Here is a 20,646-nt window from a genome sequence, read left to right on the forward strand (position 1 = left end):
CGGACTAGATGATCTGCTCAGGTCCCTTCTGACCCTAGAAACTATGAAACTATGAATAAAACCCCAAAGGCACATTTAATGCAAAAGCAGCAGTAAAGAAAAATGTGTTTATGGTAAAAGTCTACCTTAGTCTGATAGGGTTTCAAATGGAAAAATATAGGGTTGTTTAACTGTATTTGATGCATTTTCTTCCTATTTTTCCTTTATTTCACCTAATATTTAGTAAATCTTAAAACTAGCCAGAATTGTTATATTTATTCTAAGTCATCATTTCTCTTCTGGAGAGGTAGCAGGATAGTCCTACCCTACCTTTCTCTTCAAGTTTTACAGTTGTGTTTGTTTTGTTTTAAAAAGATAGACAAGAAATACTGGTGCCATTCACTCAATTGCCATGAATATTGATGACTTCATCTCATTTATAAAGTGAATTTATGCAGACATTCCAAAAATACACTGGTCACTCCTAATCTGATGTCTGGATGCTTTACCAAGGTCTAGAAGCAAGTATTTATACCTTATTTGAATTCAATATTTAAAAATGTTATGTCTGCATATAAGTAATTTTCTATTCCACTAAATACAGAGAATTAATTGTCTTCTCTTTATCTACATAGAGAGAACAATTTTCTTAGTCTTTAAGGCTTTATTTTTCCATTACAGAATTCTTTCAACATTGTCTTTAACAATCCACAATCTGTTTTTTCATGAGTAAATATTTAAACCAGATCTGTTTTAAAATGTCTGCAGAAAGACAGAAGATGAAAGCAAGTATTTAGATTTATAGCTAACTGGATAATAATCAACTACTACCAGTCCTCACCCATGTCTCAGACTTACCATGAACCTTTAGCCTAGGAAGTTCATGACCCAATGGTAGTGTTTGTAAGCAAATAAAAACTTGCCAAAGCCCCTCACAAGACAGTTAATTTATTGGGGTAAGACATTTAAACTTTTCCTTTTCATCTAAAATGGCTCTGAGTTAGCTGCACAAATATTTGTCTTTATTTTACTTTAAAAGGCAAAAGGGATAGGAAAGGTAGAGTATTGGTAGTTAGCTCTACCCATTAATAATTTTTTATACCTTTCTAAAGAAGTGAGTGTTTCCACACAGTTCAATGAATGTAAGTAAAAAAAGAAAATAATGCACTAATTAAATATCTAAAGCTAAACAATATTAAGCATCAGGGAGTAAAAAAACCCCCAAAACCCACCAAACACAAGGTTTCATGCTTTTGTATTTACACTTCCCAGTACAGCTGTATTTTATCATTAGAAGATTTAAGACAGATATTTATTTTCAATTCCTGAAACAAAAGAAGTGTATATATCAAATTGCTTATCTGGGCCCAAATTAAACCTTGAAATGTCTTGTGCAATTCTGCTGTATTGAAGATAGCTGTTTTAAGTAAGTCAGAACAGAATTAGGTCCCTCATGCCCAGTTGGTCTCATTATAGTGAAAGCTACACTTAACAGAAAGCATGTTAATAGATTGAATGCTTGACCCTATAAAACTAATTGAAAAACAATCCAACTTTCTTGACATACATCATAACTGGAGGGAAATTATTATAGAGACTATAACAAGGTGATTGATTTATTATGGCCATTAGAGAAACCTAACTAAATAATTTCAAATTTTGCAGTCTTGAATAAAAACTGAACTATTCCAACACAGAACATTGCCCTCAAACAACAGCAGAAATCCAAGAAAAGCTATGTTCCAAAATCTTTTCTCTTCAAAAGAAACTATCTGAATACTTTATTTAATCAGGAAAAATGATCTAGTCTACAATTTTTGCAAGAAAAATCCATGAAATTCAAATAGCAGCATGATTACAAAATCCTATGGGTAGGCAGAGAAGAGTCTGCCTGACTGATACATTATCTATTGGGAGCCCAGGATCCTCAGTATTAGACCCACTTATATGCCTGGTATGTTAAATTAAATCCATCCTTGCATCTGTTTTCGTTCTTCCACATGTCATGATCAAGAACTTATTTTCTTGTTAAGGAAATATGATTAAATAAGAATCACATGGCTCAGTTTCAGCAACAAAATTACAGCTTTTCTTAGCTTTCACACTAAGGTATTAAAAACAAAATAAAAAAGGCAAAAGTTAATCCAGTTCCAATTGGAGATAAAACAGCACTTACAGTGAGGTTCATAGGGAGGAGGGGGATCACCACAAGGAACACACTCCATGTCCTGAAAGCCTCCAAGCTTAGTCTTCCTGTAAAATCTAGAAAATAAAGCAACTGCCCATGTCAGTTAATAATAAAATAATTGATTTTTATAATAGTGTCTAAAGACTTGAGTGCTGTGCTTGGGAGCGTACAAACACACTGCATGAAACAAGTCTTTACCCTGAGTTTACCATCTAAACAGGAAATATCAAAGAGGGGAGATAATCTAGTGTTAGCCATTGGGTCCTACTGCAGGGTATCATATTTACACACATACCACGAGCACCCTGTCCCCAAACATCAGCTCTCCAAAACTGAGATGCGTGTCTTAAGCAGGGAAGCTGATTTTTCTTCATTGGAATAGAAGGCATAAAGGAATAGAAGCATGCAAGATGGCTGCCAGCTTTTCTCTGTGACAGTAAATAGGAGGGGTGGAACAGTTAAATAAGCAGCCAAAAAACTGCTGCCAATTTTAGAGTGTCTGTAGAAGAGTTAACACCAGACTCCATTCCTTCTGCTTGCTGTCTGAGAGAAAAACTGGCAGCCATCTTTTAGCACACCCTCTCTATGAAAAAGGCAGCTCTAGGCCATGGTTCTGGAAATCTCACACACATATATACACTCACACACACATCTCTCTCTCTTCAGATATAATATCATCACAGCTCCATCCTGAAATATAATGGGAATGAACTGTGGAATGATGATGTTAAAAAACAAAGATAAAAACAACTAATCCCCACAAAACTTCAAAAGAATATAAAATCACTGGCGAATTGCCCATTAAAAATGATTGCGGGGGGGGGCCCCACGGGGCCATTTTCCCCCTTCACCTTCCGACCAGGGCCGCTCCCTGCCTCCACCTGCCGCTTTGGGATACAGCCAGGGCTGTTACTCCCACCCTGCCACCTGCTTTGGGCTAGGGCTGGAGCCACTCCCTATTCTGCCCCACCACTTGGGGCCTGTGCTGTTTCCCTCCTTCACCTTTGGGCCAGGGCTGGGGCTGGGGCTGCTCCCTGCCTCCCCTGACTGCTTCAGGCCAGGGCCAGTGTTAACCCCTGCTCCCCTGTTTCCCACCACCTCCCCTCCCTGCTGGCTGTTGTGGGGGGGGCACCAGCCCCTGACTCCAAGAAGCCCACCCCCCACTCCGTCCCCTCTGTTATGGCGGCACACTGGTCCCTGTGTCCCCCTTTGCCCCCAAAGAGCAGTAGAGGGGGGTGAGGTCAGGGGGAGGGGGGCAGGGGAATTAGCAGGGGAGGGGGGTGTCCCCCTCTGCCTCCAAGGAGCAGGGGAGTGGCACAGAGCTGGCTTCGCCTCTCTCCGCTCTGGCCCCTCCATCCTCACTGTCATAGCGGTGCTCCACTGTCTGCCTCTGTCTGTGTAGAGCGAATAAAGCATTATGAACAGACAGACAGACAGGCTAAGGCTTTTATAATATTAGAATAGGGTTGGAAAGGACCTCAAGCACCATGTAGACCATTAGGGGCCAACCTTTTTGGCAGGCGTACCACAAATTAGCCCCATCCCTGAATGCCACTCTGATCCTTTTCCTTTACCAGTCTGCTCCTTAGCTTTCTGCTCTCTGCTCCATCTCCTGATCTGCTTTCTGCTTTTTACCCTGTGATCCCTGCCTGATCTGATGCCCTGCTTTCAACGCCCTGTACTATTGGTCATTGTGCTGCCTGCCCCCAGCCCAATCTGCCATGTGCCACACACATAGGCTGCCCTAGACCAACCCCTTGGTACAGATCCGTCTGGCTTGCAAGACAATAGATTTGTGCCATGTGCATTAGTTTGTTAAACAACTGCAGATGTGGTTATAGAGCCCAATTCTTGAGTGACAATCCCTTCTGTACTTATCATATGTGAAGTTTGTATCAAACAGTCCTGAACTTCCCAAGGTTTCTTCTTTTTTCTGCATGTTGGACTCTTTCCCTGAAAGCCTTCATTCCATGCTTAATAGATTGTTTCCAAATGATTCAATCCTCAGCAATCTCCCCTCAGTCATTTGGCTCAGCATTTTTTGCCTTCATTTCTCTCTCGCAAATATCTTTGAAATAGAGATAAGGATGCCCATGTGGTCTTCATCCTGTAAGGAGTTCTCTATACAGAGATCTTTGTGTACACAGTCACTGTACAAGCCAAAGTCAGTGCTGACTAAGAGTGAATGCTCATAATGCTGGCATGTTCCAAGGCTTCAGTGTAGATATTTTTTTCCCCCACCAGTAAATTTTTAGAATGAAGCCATGGAAACATAAAAGTAGAAGTTGTTGAGTCACTGTTCTTGAGTAGAGCATGTGGCCTGGGATTTGCTGCCGCACAAAAGAGTGTTGATGATGCAAGCACAATCTGCTTTAGCCTTAGTCTTAACAGTCAGTTTGTTGTTGTTCCACACATATTTGCTCAGCATACTCATGCTACCTGATGCTTTGCCAATGCAGGTATTCAGTGCAGCCTCAAGTGACAACTTGTTGGTACCAATGGACTCAGGTACATAAATTTACTTACAACATCCAGTACTTTATAAGCCATCATGATTGCTGGTGGTGAATCAATGTTCTGGCTCATAACATTGGTTTTCTTGATGCTGACTATAAAACTGAAATCTTGGTAGGTATAAGCAAAGCAACTGATCAGGCTTTGAAAGTTGCTCTATGTGTGTGCTATTAGTACAGCATCACTTGCAAACAGCAGCTCCCAAATCAAAACTTTTTACACTTTATTCAATGCTTTAAAGTGTGTAAGGTTGAATAATTTTCCATCTGAGCATACGTAGATAGATTCCACTGGTAACAATCCCAATAGCATGCATTGGAAGAAGAGAAAAGAAAATCCTGAACAGGGTTAGAACAAGGACCTAGCCCTGCTCAACTCTGCTTTCAATTTCAAAAGCTTCAGAAGTTGATCCATCAGAGCTGACTGTTCCCAGCATTCCATCATGGAAAGAACAGATTATGCTGTGGAATTTTTGTGGGCAGCTAAATCTTTTCCAACAATGTGAAGAGGCCTTTTCAGCTCACACGGTCAAAGGTCCTGGTCAGGTCAATGAAGGCAATACATAGGTATCTCCTTTGTTCCCAAGAGTTTTCTTGGATTTGCTGGAGTGAGAAGATCATATCTATGATAGACCTACTAACCCTCAAGCTGCATTGTGATTCAGGGTAAACACCACAATATTATGCAGTAATTCCACTGATTTCAATTAAACTACTCACAGTGGGTAAAGTTGTGCAAGTTGTGTAAGTTTTTTGCAGGATCAGGGCTCAGAATTAAGTCTTTGAAGAATGCTTTAAACATGACTGGTTAAAGTTTATCAAACCCCACTGTAGATACTGCCTTAAGCTATACTATACAGAAGGGGAAGATAGGCACAAACAAGATAGGTAAGTAATTATGGCTCCCATCCAAGTCACTGAAATCAACTGGCTTCAAGGGACTAAAAAGCATAGTTCAGTCTCTCACTGTTGTAGCTATTGTTTTTCAACACTGCCTCCGTACACACATTCAAAAGATCTGGGCGAATTCTCCCAGGTTTGTTCTCCTGGTAGAAAAACTTACCCAGAGACGTCTGAACAGACATTTGAATGCTGAGCCTCTGAAGAGCAGAGAGCTTACAGTGTTGGTGCTGTGCACACATTTCAGCATGCTTGGAAGCTTCCTCAGTTTGCCTGGAAACAGATGGCAGCAATGCACAGGGCAGCCATGATTGGCTGACTCAGATCGCTCAGGGTCAACCTGCATTTCCCTGTAGCAAAATGTGGGGATTGTGAAGGGCATGTGTTTTGCTCCCTGCTCAACTGGAGCAGAGTCCAGCAAAAGCAACATACCATCTCCCTGGGGAAAAGGGAGCAGGGCAGGCAAAAGCAAAGCACCCTCAAATGCTGTGGCTTCTCTCAGAAGTGAATATGGACAGACACTTACTTTCCCAGGAGCAACTCTCCCAGGAGTGATTTAACCCTCGCTGTTCCCAGGTTATTTCTCTCCCAAAGCAGGCATTTTTGGTCTGGGAGAACAATCCTGAATATGTATGTGGGTTTTTCTAGGACAGCAGTGACTTTCCCAGAAGAAACTGAATGTCTATATATGGCTATTCTCTCACTTTGTTTCTCCTTGCTGTACATTGCCATGGTGAGCTGTCAGTTCCTTGTGGAAGGGTACAACGCCTTTATTACTTGGTAAAGTACCATATGCATGTATTGTGGTATATAAGAAAATGGCTTAGTTTTATTTCTGCTCCTGGTAAGATTTTCTAATGGACACTTTGAGTAATACAACTTATTCAAATCCTACAGAAAATAGGAAATCTTATTTCTAAAGGCTTTGGGAGTTGGAACTAGAAGTGTATATCAACTTTATATTGTCTAAGAAATATTCAGGCCTAATTCGCTCTCATTTCTATTAAAAACTTTTAGACAACAAAGCAGAGTATGCTGTGAAGAAGCCTATATATATATATATATATATATATATATATATATATATATATATATATATATATATATATATATATATATATATATATATATATATATATATATATATATATATATATATATATATATATATATATATATTCAGAAGACCAAGTTGTGTCCTCAGATGTGGACATCCCATTCAAGTCAAGGAATGCACTGTACTTACTTGCATACTGCATTTACTCATATACTGTGTGTACTTCCCCCCCCTCCACAAAGTCAGGGTGCTCCAAAAATGGGTACACATCTTACTCAGGGAAGCTGATCCTGCTTTGCTAGAACAGAAATAGTGAAGAATAGAAGCGCATGGACACTGCCAAGATGGCTCCTCCATCCCTCTGGCCCCAGTAAGAAGAGGAAGTAGAGTCCTACATTAAATCTCTCACAGCTGCTAAGGAATTTGCAGTAGTTATAGCTGAGCACTGTAGCTTATACCTGGAGTAGCTACTGAGGTGGCTTAAGGCAAGTGGTTTGCCACACATAATCTGTAGTATCTTGATGAGATTTGTGGTGTGGAAACAACATTATTATTGACAGGAATTTATATAAAGAACTATTTACAGCATAGAAGTAACAGTCTTACTACTGTTCTTGTAAAAAAGTCAGAAACTTAGTCTTGTCGCTGTCCTGCTACACCAGGAAGTTCCTGCTGTATCATGCAGACTATCTTCTGAGATGCCACATTTCCTGGACATTTATGTTTCCAGACAGGTTACTTTATGTCCCAAAGTTGGCCATGATACTGCAAAAATTGTTTTCTTGTTATTTTGCCTTCCAAAACAATGTGTACTTCTTATTTGGGAGAGTGTCAGAGATGAGAAAACAGGCAATGTGAATGTTGAGCAGAGAATTTAGTTCATGTGATGCAATACATTTCACAATTAAACATGTATAGTGTTTTTAGAAAAGAAAATATTTTCAGGATTAAGATGGAAAATGATAAGGGTTTCCAAAATAGACAGGTTTAAATTAGACTATAGAATAGTTTGACTTTGCTGTGTTGATAATACATGTGAAAGAGCCTACCAGGATTAAAACTCTATTACGTTTTGGGAGCACTGTATAGATGTTAGGAAATACTCCTATAGAAGAGATGTATTATTATCCCAATTTTACAGATAGAAAGTGAAGCAATGTGCTCAGAGACATACCTAAACTTTTGCAGAGTCCATGACTAAAATTCAAATTAGATTAGAGCAGAATCTAGGACCTTCATATAAATAATCATGGACTCATTTCTCCAAGAAACACCAACTTGCAACCATTAATATTATTATTTTTTTTAATTTTCTTTTATTTCTAGAAATAGACTCACCCTGGTAAGCAGTCCCCACATATTGCATTGCTCATGGCAGAGCAGTTGGTCTTCTGAAATCGGTTAACTAGTGCACAGTCCAGACAAGGCTTGCACTTCTGAAATCCCCAGTCCTCCTTGAATCTGTTTGGCCTGCATGTCATGCACTGTGCATCCTCCCCATATCCAAAGCCACATTCCTGTAGGGATTAACAAGAAATAGCAAGCTATTCAAACACGGAAAGCGTGAATAAGGAGAGACTGCTGGGATAAAATGAAGACCTAGCATAATTATTACTCAGAGTAGGTCTTGAGACAAAGGCCATCCTTTCAGCAAGTTCAAATGCATCTTTCACTGCTAATAATCTCCCTTACTTCTATAAACCATACTTAGTCATCCACTTTATTTGAGAAACCATTGGGCATTTGAATGATAAAGGGCTTCAAGGACTCCCACAGCTTCATTATTACTAGCTTATGGTAGAATTATTGAGCTGTCTGATTTTAATTAAGCTAGTCATGTGAATGTGCAGAAACTGGGATGAGTGCAGTATAAAGGCACTTTATAAAAACAGCAAAGGAACACTTTGATATTAAGGTTCATAGTGAGGGTGAACAAAGTTAATTGCTAAAGAGGGTGCACAGATCTTCAAAGGCTTAGAAGCTGTTACCAAATAAAACACAGAGTTGGTAAATGACTCATCAGAACAAAGCCTGAAAATGATGCTTATGTTTCTAAAATTATTAGTGCATAACCAGCTTAAGTATCACCAACTTAACATAGTTCCTTAAGTTCCAGAAAAGTACTGGACTCTGTCAATCAGGGGAAGGTGATGACACTAATGAGTCTGAATATTACACTTACCACAATATCTAGTTTGTTTAACTTGTTTTTAATTAAGCAAGCTTGAGACTTTTTTTTACATGAGGGAGATACAAAAAAATAAAAGATGATGACATTTGGCATTTATAAGAAAAATGAGTGAAGTTTCACGAGCTGGTACAGAAACATATAAGAAATAGCAATCTGATGTCTTAGGATAGCGCTTCTCAGCCAGGGTGCTGTCTGTGGAAAGGTGCAAGATCCTTTTTAAATGATGTCATGGGGTGATGCACAACATTAGTTCTGTTAGCTGTGCAAACACCTACATGATTCAAAGGATAAACCCAAAAAATTCAGAATGTTTTTAACACTATGGATTCCTATTTGACTTGTTATGGTTGCTCTGAATTCTATGCAGCAGAGGAACTGCTGTTCTATTTTTTCCGCAGTCAAAAAAGAGAGTGAAAACTAAAACCTGGCATTTTCCAAGGAGTGTTGCAAGTCTAACAAGGTGCGTCTCAAGTCTGAAAATCTTGAGAACCACTTTTATGGGCATAACTTGCTAAGCATGTGTCTATAGAGTGCAGTGCAAGCGTAATGAACCATGCTGTGCTCATTTTCCATATGCTGGAAATAAAATGGCTGTGCAAGCAGAGAACAGAGCTTACTGGCAGACATGCAGCACCTTACTGTTATGGCTATATTGCTCCCAGCTTGGGAGCTGAGGCAAGGAAAGCAACACAATTACAATCAAGCAGTATCTTGTTTTTGTACTGCACTGCCTTGTTCCACACAGACATACCCTAATTGCCTCAGGTTAGGAAGAAACTCCTTCCCTAAGCCTGTTGTTAACCTGTCAGAATTGTGCAACACCTTTCTTAGAAGCATCTGATACTTACCATACTTAGACAGTATAACTGAGTGGCACAGACTAAGTCTGAAATGATATGGCAATTATATTTCTCTGTCAGATAACTGTATTAATACAATATTTTATCAGAATAGTTTGGATCTCTCCAACCTCTTTGTGGACATCACTCCTAATATCATTCCCACAAGAAAAATATTGTGGACTTGGAGGTGGAACCTTCATTACCAACCATCTGCCTGCATAGCTTGACAATATTCCCTGGTACACACACTGGAAGATTAGAGGAACCCAACTGCTAACTACATTATCTAGAAATAAAAGAGGGCTGTTTTCTCACAGGAAGAGATGGTTTCCCGGGCCCAGGGGGAAGGCAGATGGGGAGATCCAGCCTGGCTCTCTTTTCTCTCTCCTGTTCCCAGAGTTGAGGAAGGTTTTGCCCTAAAAGGAAACTGGTGATATATAAAAATAGACTGCATAAATCTTAGGCCAGATCTGTAGATTTATTAGGCTTTGGGCAGCCCAGGCCAGCACGCTATAGCTCCAGCTACTGCTGTATGCACTATTCCTGCTTTGATGGTACAAGGAATATAACTTCACTATAGAGCAAACATTTTCCTTATGCATTCAAATGAGAAGGGAAATGGCATCAACACTATCAGCAAAACATTTAGAATACGAGTTCATGGACTAAAATTACACTTATGCAACCTAAGGGGATTTCCTGTTTAAAATATCAAAGGCCTGATATAAACAATGGAGATATGAGAATTTCCCAGAGAAGACTACAAGAATCTTTTAAAATGGAATGTTAGGCAACTGAGACATATGGATTACTACCAGTTTCCCTTACAATATAGAAGCACAAAGGGCTCTGCTTGGCATTCCTATCCATAACATTGACATTAACCCTATAGCCTTACTTCCATCCCTGTTCTTTTCATCTGTTGATCCTGAACTCAGCTGGGACTCCAAGTCTCTGGGCCCCACCCTCCGTTTAAGACAGCAGTGATGCTCACCATCTGTCCCATAGAGTCATGTCATCTGTCCAGTGGGGCTTCCCACAGGTCTGGAAATTTGGCAGCAGGGATATATGACAATTAACACTGCCACTGCTCCCCACACCAAACTGCTAAGTCCTAAGGGCTAGATGACATGCAGGGCTGGGCTGTGGGCACCAACTGGTGAACGGTCTGATCTAGCATGTGGGCGGCCAGGGCCACAGGGACCTAGTTCCATGCACTGGATAGGGCCCATGGACTGGATCCAGCTTACAGATTGACGCTGCACCAGTGATTCAGCCCACAAGGCCAAAAGGTAGGGTCTTGTTCTTCTAAGGGAATAGGCCTTTACTTCAGGGTAGGGCTAGTCCCACCCAAAAGGAACAATGGAAATATACAATAACCAATGTAGCGTATAGATTTATCCCTGTGTTATGTCCCTCATGTATAGGCTCTGCCACAAATGCTGCTGTGTACAAATCTGAGGTTTTAAGGGCTTTGAGCATTAAAAAGGCATAGAGCATCCTCTAGTATTTTGCCATTAGAGCAACTGTAACACTAGATTTGAGATGAAGCTAATGACTACACCTTTCTTAGTCTCTCGAATACTCACTGATAAAACCAAATATGGCAGTACCAAACAACTTAAAAATTTATTCTACTAAAAATTTAAGATTCGAGAGAAAAAAAAAAAAAATCAAGTAGCTCCTTCACTCACATATTTTAAAAAAATTATTCCTCCTTGCCCCCCCCTACAAGCCCACCAAATAGGCAGCATATGGAGAGCATCTGAAAAGAAACTGAGTAATTCAAGAGGAACTTAAAAGATGCTAAAACTTCTTTATGTAGTGAATGGGTATTCCTTCGACCCCAACTACCTGGTAAGGGCATAAAAATCAGAAATTGACCCACCCCCATCACAGAGTGGGGCCTAGGAGCAGCCGCGATCCCACTAGCGCCCCCTACCATGCCAATTAGGCAATTCAGCACCCTCTTATCTCGCCCTCCACGTCTTGTTGTTATATGGTTCTATAAGGGAGGCTGCCTTTGATCCCCTAATACACGGTGTTATGCTTAACTATCCCCCATTCCCTATGAGGTGACTCGGTGTACCCCAGCCTTATGGGCAATGCGTGCCTCCTACCTCCCCTTTAGCACGCCCCAAGCCTCACAGCTCTTCCGGACATTATCAGGTCCAATTGCTACCTGTGCCTTGCCCAGCTCCCTTGGGCCTGGCACGCAACCAATGCCCCTTCCCTGGCGCCCCTGGGCTTGTCACGCAGCTGGCGCCCCTTACAACTGATTAGCCCTACCGGGCTTACTAATGGTATTCTTCCCCACTGGGCCAGCGGCCTAAGCCTTACCTAGCCCCTCTGGGTTTGTACCCCCAATCTGTATCCAAATTAGGCTCAGGCGGCCGGAGCCTTACCTGGCCCCTCTGAGCTCTGGTTAACAATCTGTATCCAATTAGGCTCAGGCGGCTGGAGCCTTACCTGGCCCCTTTGGCCCCTCGAGGTTCTCACTGCAGTGGAGCCTCTCTGGGGCTCCTTCCTGTCCGTAACCTCTCGGGGGGTTGGTCAACCATACGCCCCTCTTCTTGAGGTTTCTTCCTCTACACGTGCCCCGCCTGGGGCCTCTCTTAAATATGTGCCTGCTCCTACGGCTTGTCACCGTCTCTGGGCTCTATATAGCCGCTGACTTGGCCTCACCGGGCTAGTCGCCTTTACAGCACCTACCCTAGGCTTCACTTGTGTGGCTCCCACACCTGAAGCCCAACACAAGCCCCTACAGGCTTCACTCTGGTGCTAGGACCCTTGGCCGGGGTCCTCTGCCCTGCTCGGGCCTCTGACTATTGCCCATACAAGGCTACCCTCTGTGCCGCCTCAACATTGAACAGCTGGGCCTTCCCAAGCACCACTCATGTGCCCACACAAGGCACCAGGAACCTCCAAGCTGCTGGGGAGCCCCTGTGAGGCCTCCTCACACCCCTACAGCCTCACCCGGTCCTCCGGTCTAACAGTAACTAAACAGAACCATAAGCCAAACAGCTGAAATACAACGATAAGCCTCCTGGCTATACCATAAGATCTAAGCCCACCTGGCTCTCTCGCAAAGGCCTCTCAGTCAGGGTCCTCTCCACCCTCACCATGCTATAGCCACTTGGGTGGTCGGGCTGCAACAATCAGTTCTGCTCTGCTCAGCTCTCGTGCAGAGCTCCTGCACCTCAGGCTGCCAGAAGGGAACTGCTAACTAAGGCTCCGGCCTGGGCTGTTTATAAAGGCCTGGCCCTGCCCCCTTCTGGCCATGTGACCAGCCTGGTTGCTCTGGCAACCACCACCTGTGCTGTCTCAGGGAGCTTCAGCAGCCCTTATTCCTTCATAGGAACAGGGCACCTGCGTGACCCTGTGACACCCCCCTCCCAACTTTATGGCTACTTATATTTAAGCCCATCCTCCTCCTCCTGCAAGGCTCTAAACCTATGAAAACTAGTAGCAAATGGGTATAAAAGTATTACTTTGTACTGGAGTTCTCCAATTGTCTTTATTTCTCATAATGTTTCCTATCAAGACATCTTATCAAAATGTCTCATTAGCTAAATTCTACCATCAAAGCTATCCATGATACCACAGTAGAATATACAGGGATACACACACAAGTATAAGTTAGGACATTGGGAAGCGTGGCTGTTGCGGCTCGGACTTCAGGCCTGAGTGTGGTCAAGCAAGGGCCAAAGCTTCCATGTGCTGCGTGCCCAGGAACAGAGCCAGAACCAGACCTGGAACTAGTCAGAGCCAGAGGCATGCAAATAGTAAGCACCAGAATACTGGAGGGGTGGAGGCAGAGGTTGCATAGAAGTAGGTGAGGGGCAGAGGCTGTGGGAGGGGGTGTAGGGATCAAAGGTGACTGCATGCCTACTGATCGCATGCCCCCGCTACAGCTTTCATTGCTGCAGCAATGGGAGGGGGAGGAGGAAGGAGGACAGTGAATTTAAGATTGCAACTCAATAATTAGATTCTATACTTGGAAAATTACAACAAGTTTATAAATTCTACTTGCATATAATCTACTTCCTGGGAAGTCATCTTAAATTCAAAGTCATCTTGGATTTAGGTAAATAAAGTAATCCATCAAGTTCCTCCATGGCTACTGCTAACTCACTAGCTCTTCGCAGTAAATGTCTGGGTGTCTACACAGGCAGCCCTATTAGGCTGCAGTAAACTAATAAACCCCACCATAGGGTAGTACTTGTAAATAGAAGTACTACCCTACGGTGGAGCTTTTTAGTGCACAGCAACACGTGTGAATGGCTGACTGGGGCACAAAGATGCTTCAGTGTGAGGGCTGCCTGCTTGCTAGCCCAACACTGGAGCACCCTCACGCCCCAGTCAGCCCCTCTGCAGCATGCTGAGTCGGACTGGAGCAGACCTGGGCTAGCAGACTGACCCCCAGGTACCCTGACAGCTGGGGCTGCTCCAAACTGGCTCAATGTATGGGAGTTCTGGTTGCATGTTCAAACATGGCACCTGGGAGCAATAAACTCCAGCGTGATATGCACTGGAGTTTATTGCTGCACATTAATAGCATGTATAGACACACCCACTGATTTTCAATGAGCTATTCCTCATTCCACCAGACATGACAAGGAGCAATGGTTTCAAGTTGCAGAAAGGGAAGTTTAGGTTAGATATTAGGAAAAACTCTTACTAGGAAGGTAGTAAACTACTAGAAGAGGTTATTCAGAGAGGTTGTGGAATCTCCATCCTTGGAGGTTTTTAAGATCCAGCTAGACAAAGCCTTGGCTGGGATGATAATAGTTGCGGATGGTCCTTCTTTCAGCAGAAGGTTGGACTAGATGACCTCCAGAGGTCCCTTCCAACCCTAATTTTCTGTTTCTATGAATTTGGCCTAATGCAGCTGATTAAGGCAATATAGATATATTCATGTCTTAATGACCACTACTAACACAGTCCAGTAAAGCTTCTCAGGTGTTTTATAAGCAAATACAAAGAGAAGGTTTCTGCCCAGGAAAATTTACATATCTCTAATTTTTTTCTTACACATCTCTACTAATTTTATGCCAGTGATTTTGTATGTATAATCTCTGACATTCATTTACATGAACATAATTAATGTATACATAGGATCTGGGATAGGTTAATGGCTGGCATGTACAAAAAATAATTAAGCCTGTAATTAGATAGAACTTCAAAACAGCTATCATCCATTCGCATAATTAACTGAATCCCAAAAACTATGGTTACCATATGTCCAGATTTTCCTGGACATGTCCTCTTTTTGGGTCCTTCCATCAATATTTTGGTGTTTTTTTTAAATATCAAGAGATGTCCAGAACTTTGCTCTTTTCAGCCTCAACATTTTCCCTGGCAATTCCTGACTTGCCCCAGCAAGGAGTTGCTTGTGGTGGGGGGAGTAGGGGAGGGTGATTGAAGGATGGGGACATCATGTGCGTCTGTGTGTGCACCCCAGCAGCTGCAGGCAGGTAAGTTTGTGAGGGGGGGGTGGGCTGGAGGGCCAGGGCACTGTTGGGGGGGGAGGGTGCGTGTTGTGTAACGGGATGAATGTGCAAAGGGGGCAGATGTCTGCTAGCACTGGGGTGCAGTAGGGCAGGGAAGCAGGGGAGGTGCCTGCCCCTCCAGTGTTGGAAGGGGCTGGGGAGGTTCTTTGAGTGCAGCAGGGAGCTGCATAGGCAGCAGGGCTGGGGAGGAACAGAGGGTGACAGGTTGGGAGTGAGTGGCACTGGCAGGGCTGGGGGGAGCAGTGGGCTGTGGGTCAGGAATGAGAAGTATCACCAGGCACGGGGGGGGGCTGCAGGTTGGGAGTGAGGGACACTTTCCAAGGCAGGTGGTATGGCTTTCAAGGGAGGTGGTGCTTTCCCCTACTTTGGGGGTCTTCAAGAGGAGACAGGACAAGCACCTAGCTGGGGTCATCTGACCCCAGTGCCCTTTCCTGCCCAGGGCAGGGGGTCGGACTCAATGACCTACTGAGGTCCCTTCTGACCCGAACATCTATGAATCTGTGAACCTGGGTTGGGAGGCTGTGACTTGGGAGTGAGGGGCAGGTCACAGGCATATCACTGCCCCCTCTACCTACAATCATATTACCCTCCCCCACCTCCCCGATAGGTGTCCTCTTTTTCTGAACTGGAAATATGGTAATCCTACAAAAACTGAAAGATACTATTTAGGAGATGGACTGAAAGCCCTTTGAAAAACCCAGTACATTCTCTCTTTGTTGCAATGCTAAATAATAAACAACTAATAGTGCATCTTATATTAATACATATACGTTTTTCATGTGTGCCAACTTACGTTGTGATCTAGAGAGTAACAAAGTTGGCAGGCAACAGGTGTTGTGCTGGCAAAAGCTGCATAATCTCCACCAGCTCTACAGTGTCTCTTATCCCCATATGCTGAAGTCACCTCATGGGATTCAAGATTTCACTCCAGAAAAACGAAATGGAGTCTACAGGAGATTCACTTTTGCTGAGGCAGTAGAACCATGCAGTACTACTTTCTCCAACTACAAAAGGTGCTCTGGAGATACTTCCCATCTCCCTTTTTCACTGCAACCACCAGCAAAAGGGCTGACAAAGATAAATAGCAAAGGGCGATGGGAAGAGAAGGCACTGTCATTAACCTTCCCTTCCCCACAAAAATCTGAAAGAAAGAAAAAAGCCCCTGAAATCAAGGAAATTTGTGCACCCCAATAAAAATAAAATACAAGGCAATCTTCTCAGGTGCTTCTAGGCCCTCACCACCATGGCATCTGAGGACTACAATTTTTAAAGTATTTATTCTCAAAGTAACCCTAGCAGACTTAATACAGATGGGCAAATGAGATGTAGAGAGACTGTTGGACTTGCCTATTAGGGCTGTGTGAAATGGCAATGCTCCATTTTTACTTCCATTTCGAGGTTTTGATGGAACAGTGTTTTGTTTTGAATTTCATTTCGATTTGAAACTACTATTTCGTTTAATCAAAACAATGATGCTGTTTCAAAGTTTTGTCCATAGGCTATAATGGGGAAGCTTGAAACAGCTTCTCACATCCAGCAGGCAGATCAGGGGCCCGCAACCCCGGGAGGGCTGTGGGGGCTGTGCCAGTCCTCCCAGGTTGAAGGTCTCCATTCTGCCTGCCTGATGGGGGAGGGAAGGCTTATTAAAATTTATAAAATGACTTTAAAAATACTTTAAAATATTATAATTATAATAGTATCTCATGACTCCTGGACAAACGCTGCAGTCAGGGAGGAACATCAGAAAATGAAGCAGGCCGTTTCATCATGAATGGTAATCAGAGGTGGAACTTAAAAATTTTGGTGGCCTGAGCAACAGTGGGGGGAGGGAAGGGAAATAAGTGCCTACCTCCTCCTGCTGCCATGTCAATGCAAGCTACTTGGACACAGTCTGTTGTTGTGGCAGCACAAGCTTTTTGGGAGCTGCCTTTCCAACATACCCTCTGAATTGGTGCCTGGAGCTGGGGCTCCAACTCCCCAGCACCCCCTGCCAAAGTTGTGCTACTGACAGTACGAAAACAACATTGTTTGCTCTCCTGGTAAACAGAATGGAAAGAAACACCAAACAAAATGTAATTTAACTGAAACAACCTTTAAATTTTAACTTCATATTGTTAGTAGCATGCACAAGGATTTTTAAATAAAATTAGATAACATTCAAGTCTTGTCTACCTGCCTTGTTCTGCTGGCAGAAGTTATGGCAAGAGACAGCAGCTTCCATGACCAAGCTACCAGTGCACATGTACACCCAAAGGCCTCTGGAACTCTAAAAGAGCTGTGCTAGCAAAGAAAGCGAAGTGCACTCTGGAAGGCAGTCACTCAGGGGTGGGCAATTATTTGGACCTTTGGCCACATAGGAAGTTTTGGGGAGCTGTGGTGGACCAGGTCACCCAAAACAACTCACCAAACCTCCCAGCGTGGGATGGGGCTGCAGGCAAGTGGGGGTGAGAGCTAATATAGGCAGCTCAGCCATGGCCCCCAAATGCCACCAGCACCACCTCCTGCCTACCCTTCTATCCTGAGGGGCTTGGACAAACACCCTGATCTCCAGCAGGAACCTGCCAGTTGCATCCACAGCTGATGCCAATGCCCACCCAGAGCTGCTTCTGGCATACAGGGTAGAATCTGGTGCAAGCTATGGGGACGGACTGTAGGTGTGGGATGGTTTGGGTGGGGAGGGCAGGAAGGAAGGGAAGAGAGGGAAGAGAGGCAGCCCTGGCCACAATGAGTAGTGGAGGCCATTGCTGGGTGCCAGAAAAAAGCAGGACCCAGTAGCAGGTGCACTTGCCACTTCCAGGACTCTTCTGTCTGCAGCCACCCAGAGCCTGTGCCAGGGCTGTGTTGTAGTTCCTGTCCACTGCCACGACCATCACCACCACCACTACTGCCCCATCAGCCACACTGGTGGTGGTGGTGGTGATGGGGAGGACCTTCACTGCAGCCGCAGCCAAAAGGGACCTGGCAGGGGTGAGTGTGCCCGCTACCAGGTCCTGCTTTTTCCCAGTGCCCAGCTCTGGCCATCATCCTTATCAAGGGCAAGGCCACCTCCATACCCTCCCACCCCTGAAGAGTCCTGCACATACAGTAAATCCCCACAGCTTATGCTAGCTCCTGGCCCATACATCACAAGCAGGGCTGGGTAGGCACTGGCATCAGCTGTGGATGCAGCTGACAGGTTCCCGCTGGAGATTGGGGCATCTGCCTGGGTCCGCAGGTGATGCTACTTCATCAGCGTGTCAGCAGTGGTCCTGGGCAGTTGCCCATGCCCCAGTGGGAACCTGCAGGAAGCATCCACAGCTGATGCCAGTGCACACGCAGAGCTGTTTCCAGTGTGTGGCATGGGAGCTGGTGGAAGCTGCAGATGGAGTTGGGATATACCCGCCCACCTGGCACAATGCAACAGTCACAGCAGTCAGCTCCCTGCAGGCCAGAACCTATGACTTTCCAACTTGTGGATCAGTGGCCATATACAATCAGTTGGTGGGCCAGGTCTGGTCTGTGGGCCATATTTTTCTCACCCCTGCACTAGCTGCAGATGAGACTGCTAAAGCTAGCATAGGACCAGAGAGTGATTACACATAATTGTTCTGGCTCCCAAAGGGTGCCAAATCTCACCTAGAAGGGGTGGTGTTATAGTTAGCAAAAAGGCTGTCTTGGCTGGTACAGGGAAGCTTTGAGTGTGGACGCATTCAAAGTATTTCCAGCAAAACCTGATAGTTACCTTGGCAATGCCCAAGGTTAGTTTCCCAAATAGTTGGAATGCATAACAATCAAACAAGCTGATTTGCTGATACATGAGAATGTAAGACTGCAGGTAAAGTTTTGCATTATAGTGTAGGCTTGATGAAGCTGATGTGCATATTGCTTTTTCATTTAAGTAAAAGCCACAGGGGAATGCTGGAGTGATCTGCTGACAGCACTGTGTAAGTGGCCTGGATTGCACGATATTCTCTTTAATTTCTAATAGCCATACTTTGAATTTAAAGTTTTAGGTGGATGGTTTTTGTCCTGATGCAACACTGTCACTAAATGTACTTTGTGTTAAGAGTCACTTGCTACAATTTGAATCATATAAAAGACTAGGTTTATTTAATAAAGTTACCTAGGTAAGTCAAGGAGGGGCTTTAGCTTCCAAGTGCTGCAAGGTGACCTCTTCCACCTTGTGCTTTATCATCCTGCCATGGCTGGTCTCAACCACAAGAATATTTTACAGTAAAGAAGTAAACTGTAAAGAGGTAAACTGTAGATTTCTAGACCCTAGCTCCATCTTTAAGGGAGATGAGATGAGGCCAAATGTTGACATTTGCAACTTTTTGCAGGGAAAAAAAAGTTTGTCAGCTTGCCACCAAAACAGAGATGCATCAATAACTTATTTAGCATAATTCTTTATTTTCTACCAAGTCAGTGACAAACTGATACTTAAATAACACAGAACTACATTTAAAACAATTCCTTTTCAAAAGGCAAGTCACAACCCATTTCAGACACAGAAAACCTCCTGTTGTTTTTCTGCCTTAAGAGTATGGATTTTAAATGTTTGATAAGCGCTAGATAAGTTTTTAGTGGCTTAAGGCTCCACAGGTATCATCAGCCTCAGCAGTATTTTTAATAACCAGAACAAAAAAAACCCAACCAAAACATGTCAACATAAAAAACTACACTTACGAAACACAATGTGAAGAAAAATAATAACAAAAGTCATTATGAAAAGGCTTTAGTTCCTTTTCCCATCTACCCCCGAGATATTAGTGCAAGAATACCAAAAACTACTGAACTTATTTGCTTAAGATGTAAAAAAAAATGTTACTACTAAAAACGGAACCATCAGTATTAAATACTACCATATTTACTCAAATAAAAGACAACCCTGAATATAAGGCTTTTTTTTTTTTTTTTTTATTATTTTTATTATTTTTTTAGTATTATTATTACATTTGTTATAATTTTCCAGGTATAGAATCTAAGCATTGGAAAGTATCTTAAATCCCACCTCCCCACTGATACAGCAGGTAAAGCAGTGGGAGGGGGGTCAGACAGCTCCCTTGTCATGCCCATTTCTTCCCCCTACAGCCTTCCTGCCCTGCTGCCCCCTGCACTCTCCACCCCCACCTCCCCACAACTTCTGCTTTTCTCTCCACCACTCCCCCCAGTCTCTGCCCCTTCCCTTTTCTAACCCCCTCCCCGCCATCATCAGATGCTGCTAGGGGTGCTCCATCTTGGAGCACAGCATACGAAAGCTCAGCCCTTGCATGGCCATGCATCAGTGCCAGCCCTGCTGACTGGCTAGGCAGACGATGCACCAGTGTTGGTGCTGGTGATTGGCTAAGCAAGGAAAGGAGTTTCCTTATGACCCATATCCAAGAAAGACACCAGCAAGAACTGGAGCCAAGCTGTTCTGGACAGTAAGAGGGAGGGAAGTAGGTTGGGCCCAGGGGCAGAAGCTGCAGTGGGGAAGCAGAGGTG

General features: G+C 43.6%; 1 protein-coding gene across 5 annotated transcripts in view; it reads right to left on the bottom strand.

Annotated features, from left to right (window-relative positions):
* Positions 1–20,646, bottom strand: part of TNFRSF19 (TNF receptor superfamily member 19) — a 93,613-nt gene that overhangs the window by 36,286 nt on the left and 36,681 nt on the right. For all 5 annotated transcript variants that reach the window (XM_090028800.1, XM_090028831.1, XM_090028794.1 and 2 more), the window contains 2 exons: positions 7,976–8,154; positions 2,156–2,241 (listed from right to left, as the gene is read on the bottom strand). In XM_090028800.1, the coding sequence (XP_089884926.1) occupies positions 2,156–2,241; positions 7,976–8,154 (265 nt within the window). The remainder of the gene's footprint in view (positions 1–2,155; positions 2,242–7,975; positions 8,155–20,646) is intronic.

This window comes from Crocodylus siamensis, chromosome 1, assembly GCF_052110815.1.
Source record: "Crocodylus siamensis isolate JL-2025a chromosome 1, ASM5211081v1, whole genome shotgun sequence".
NCBI classification, from domain to species: domain Eukaryota; kingdom Metazoa; phylum Chordata; order Crocodylia; family Crocodylidae; genus Crocodylus; species Crocodylus siamensis.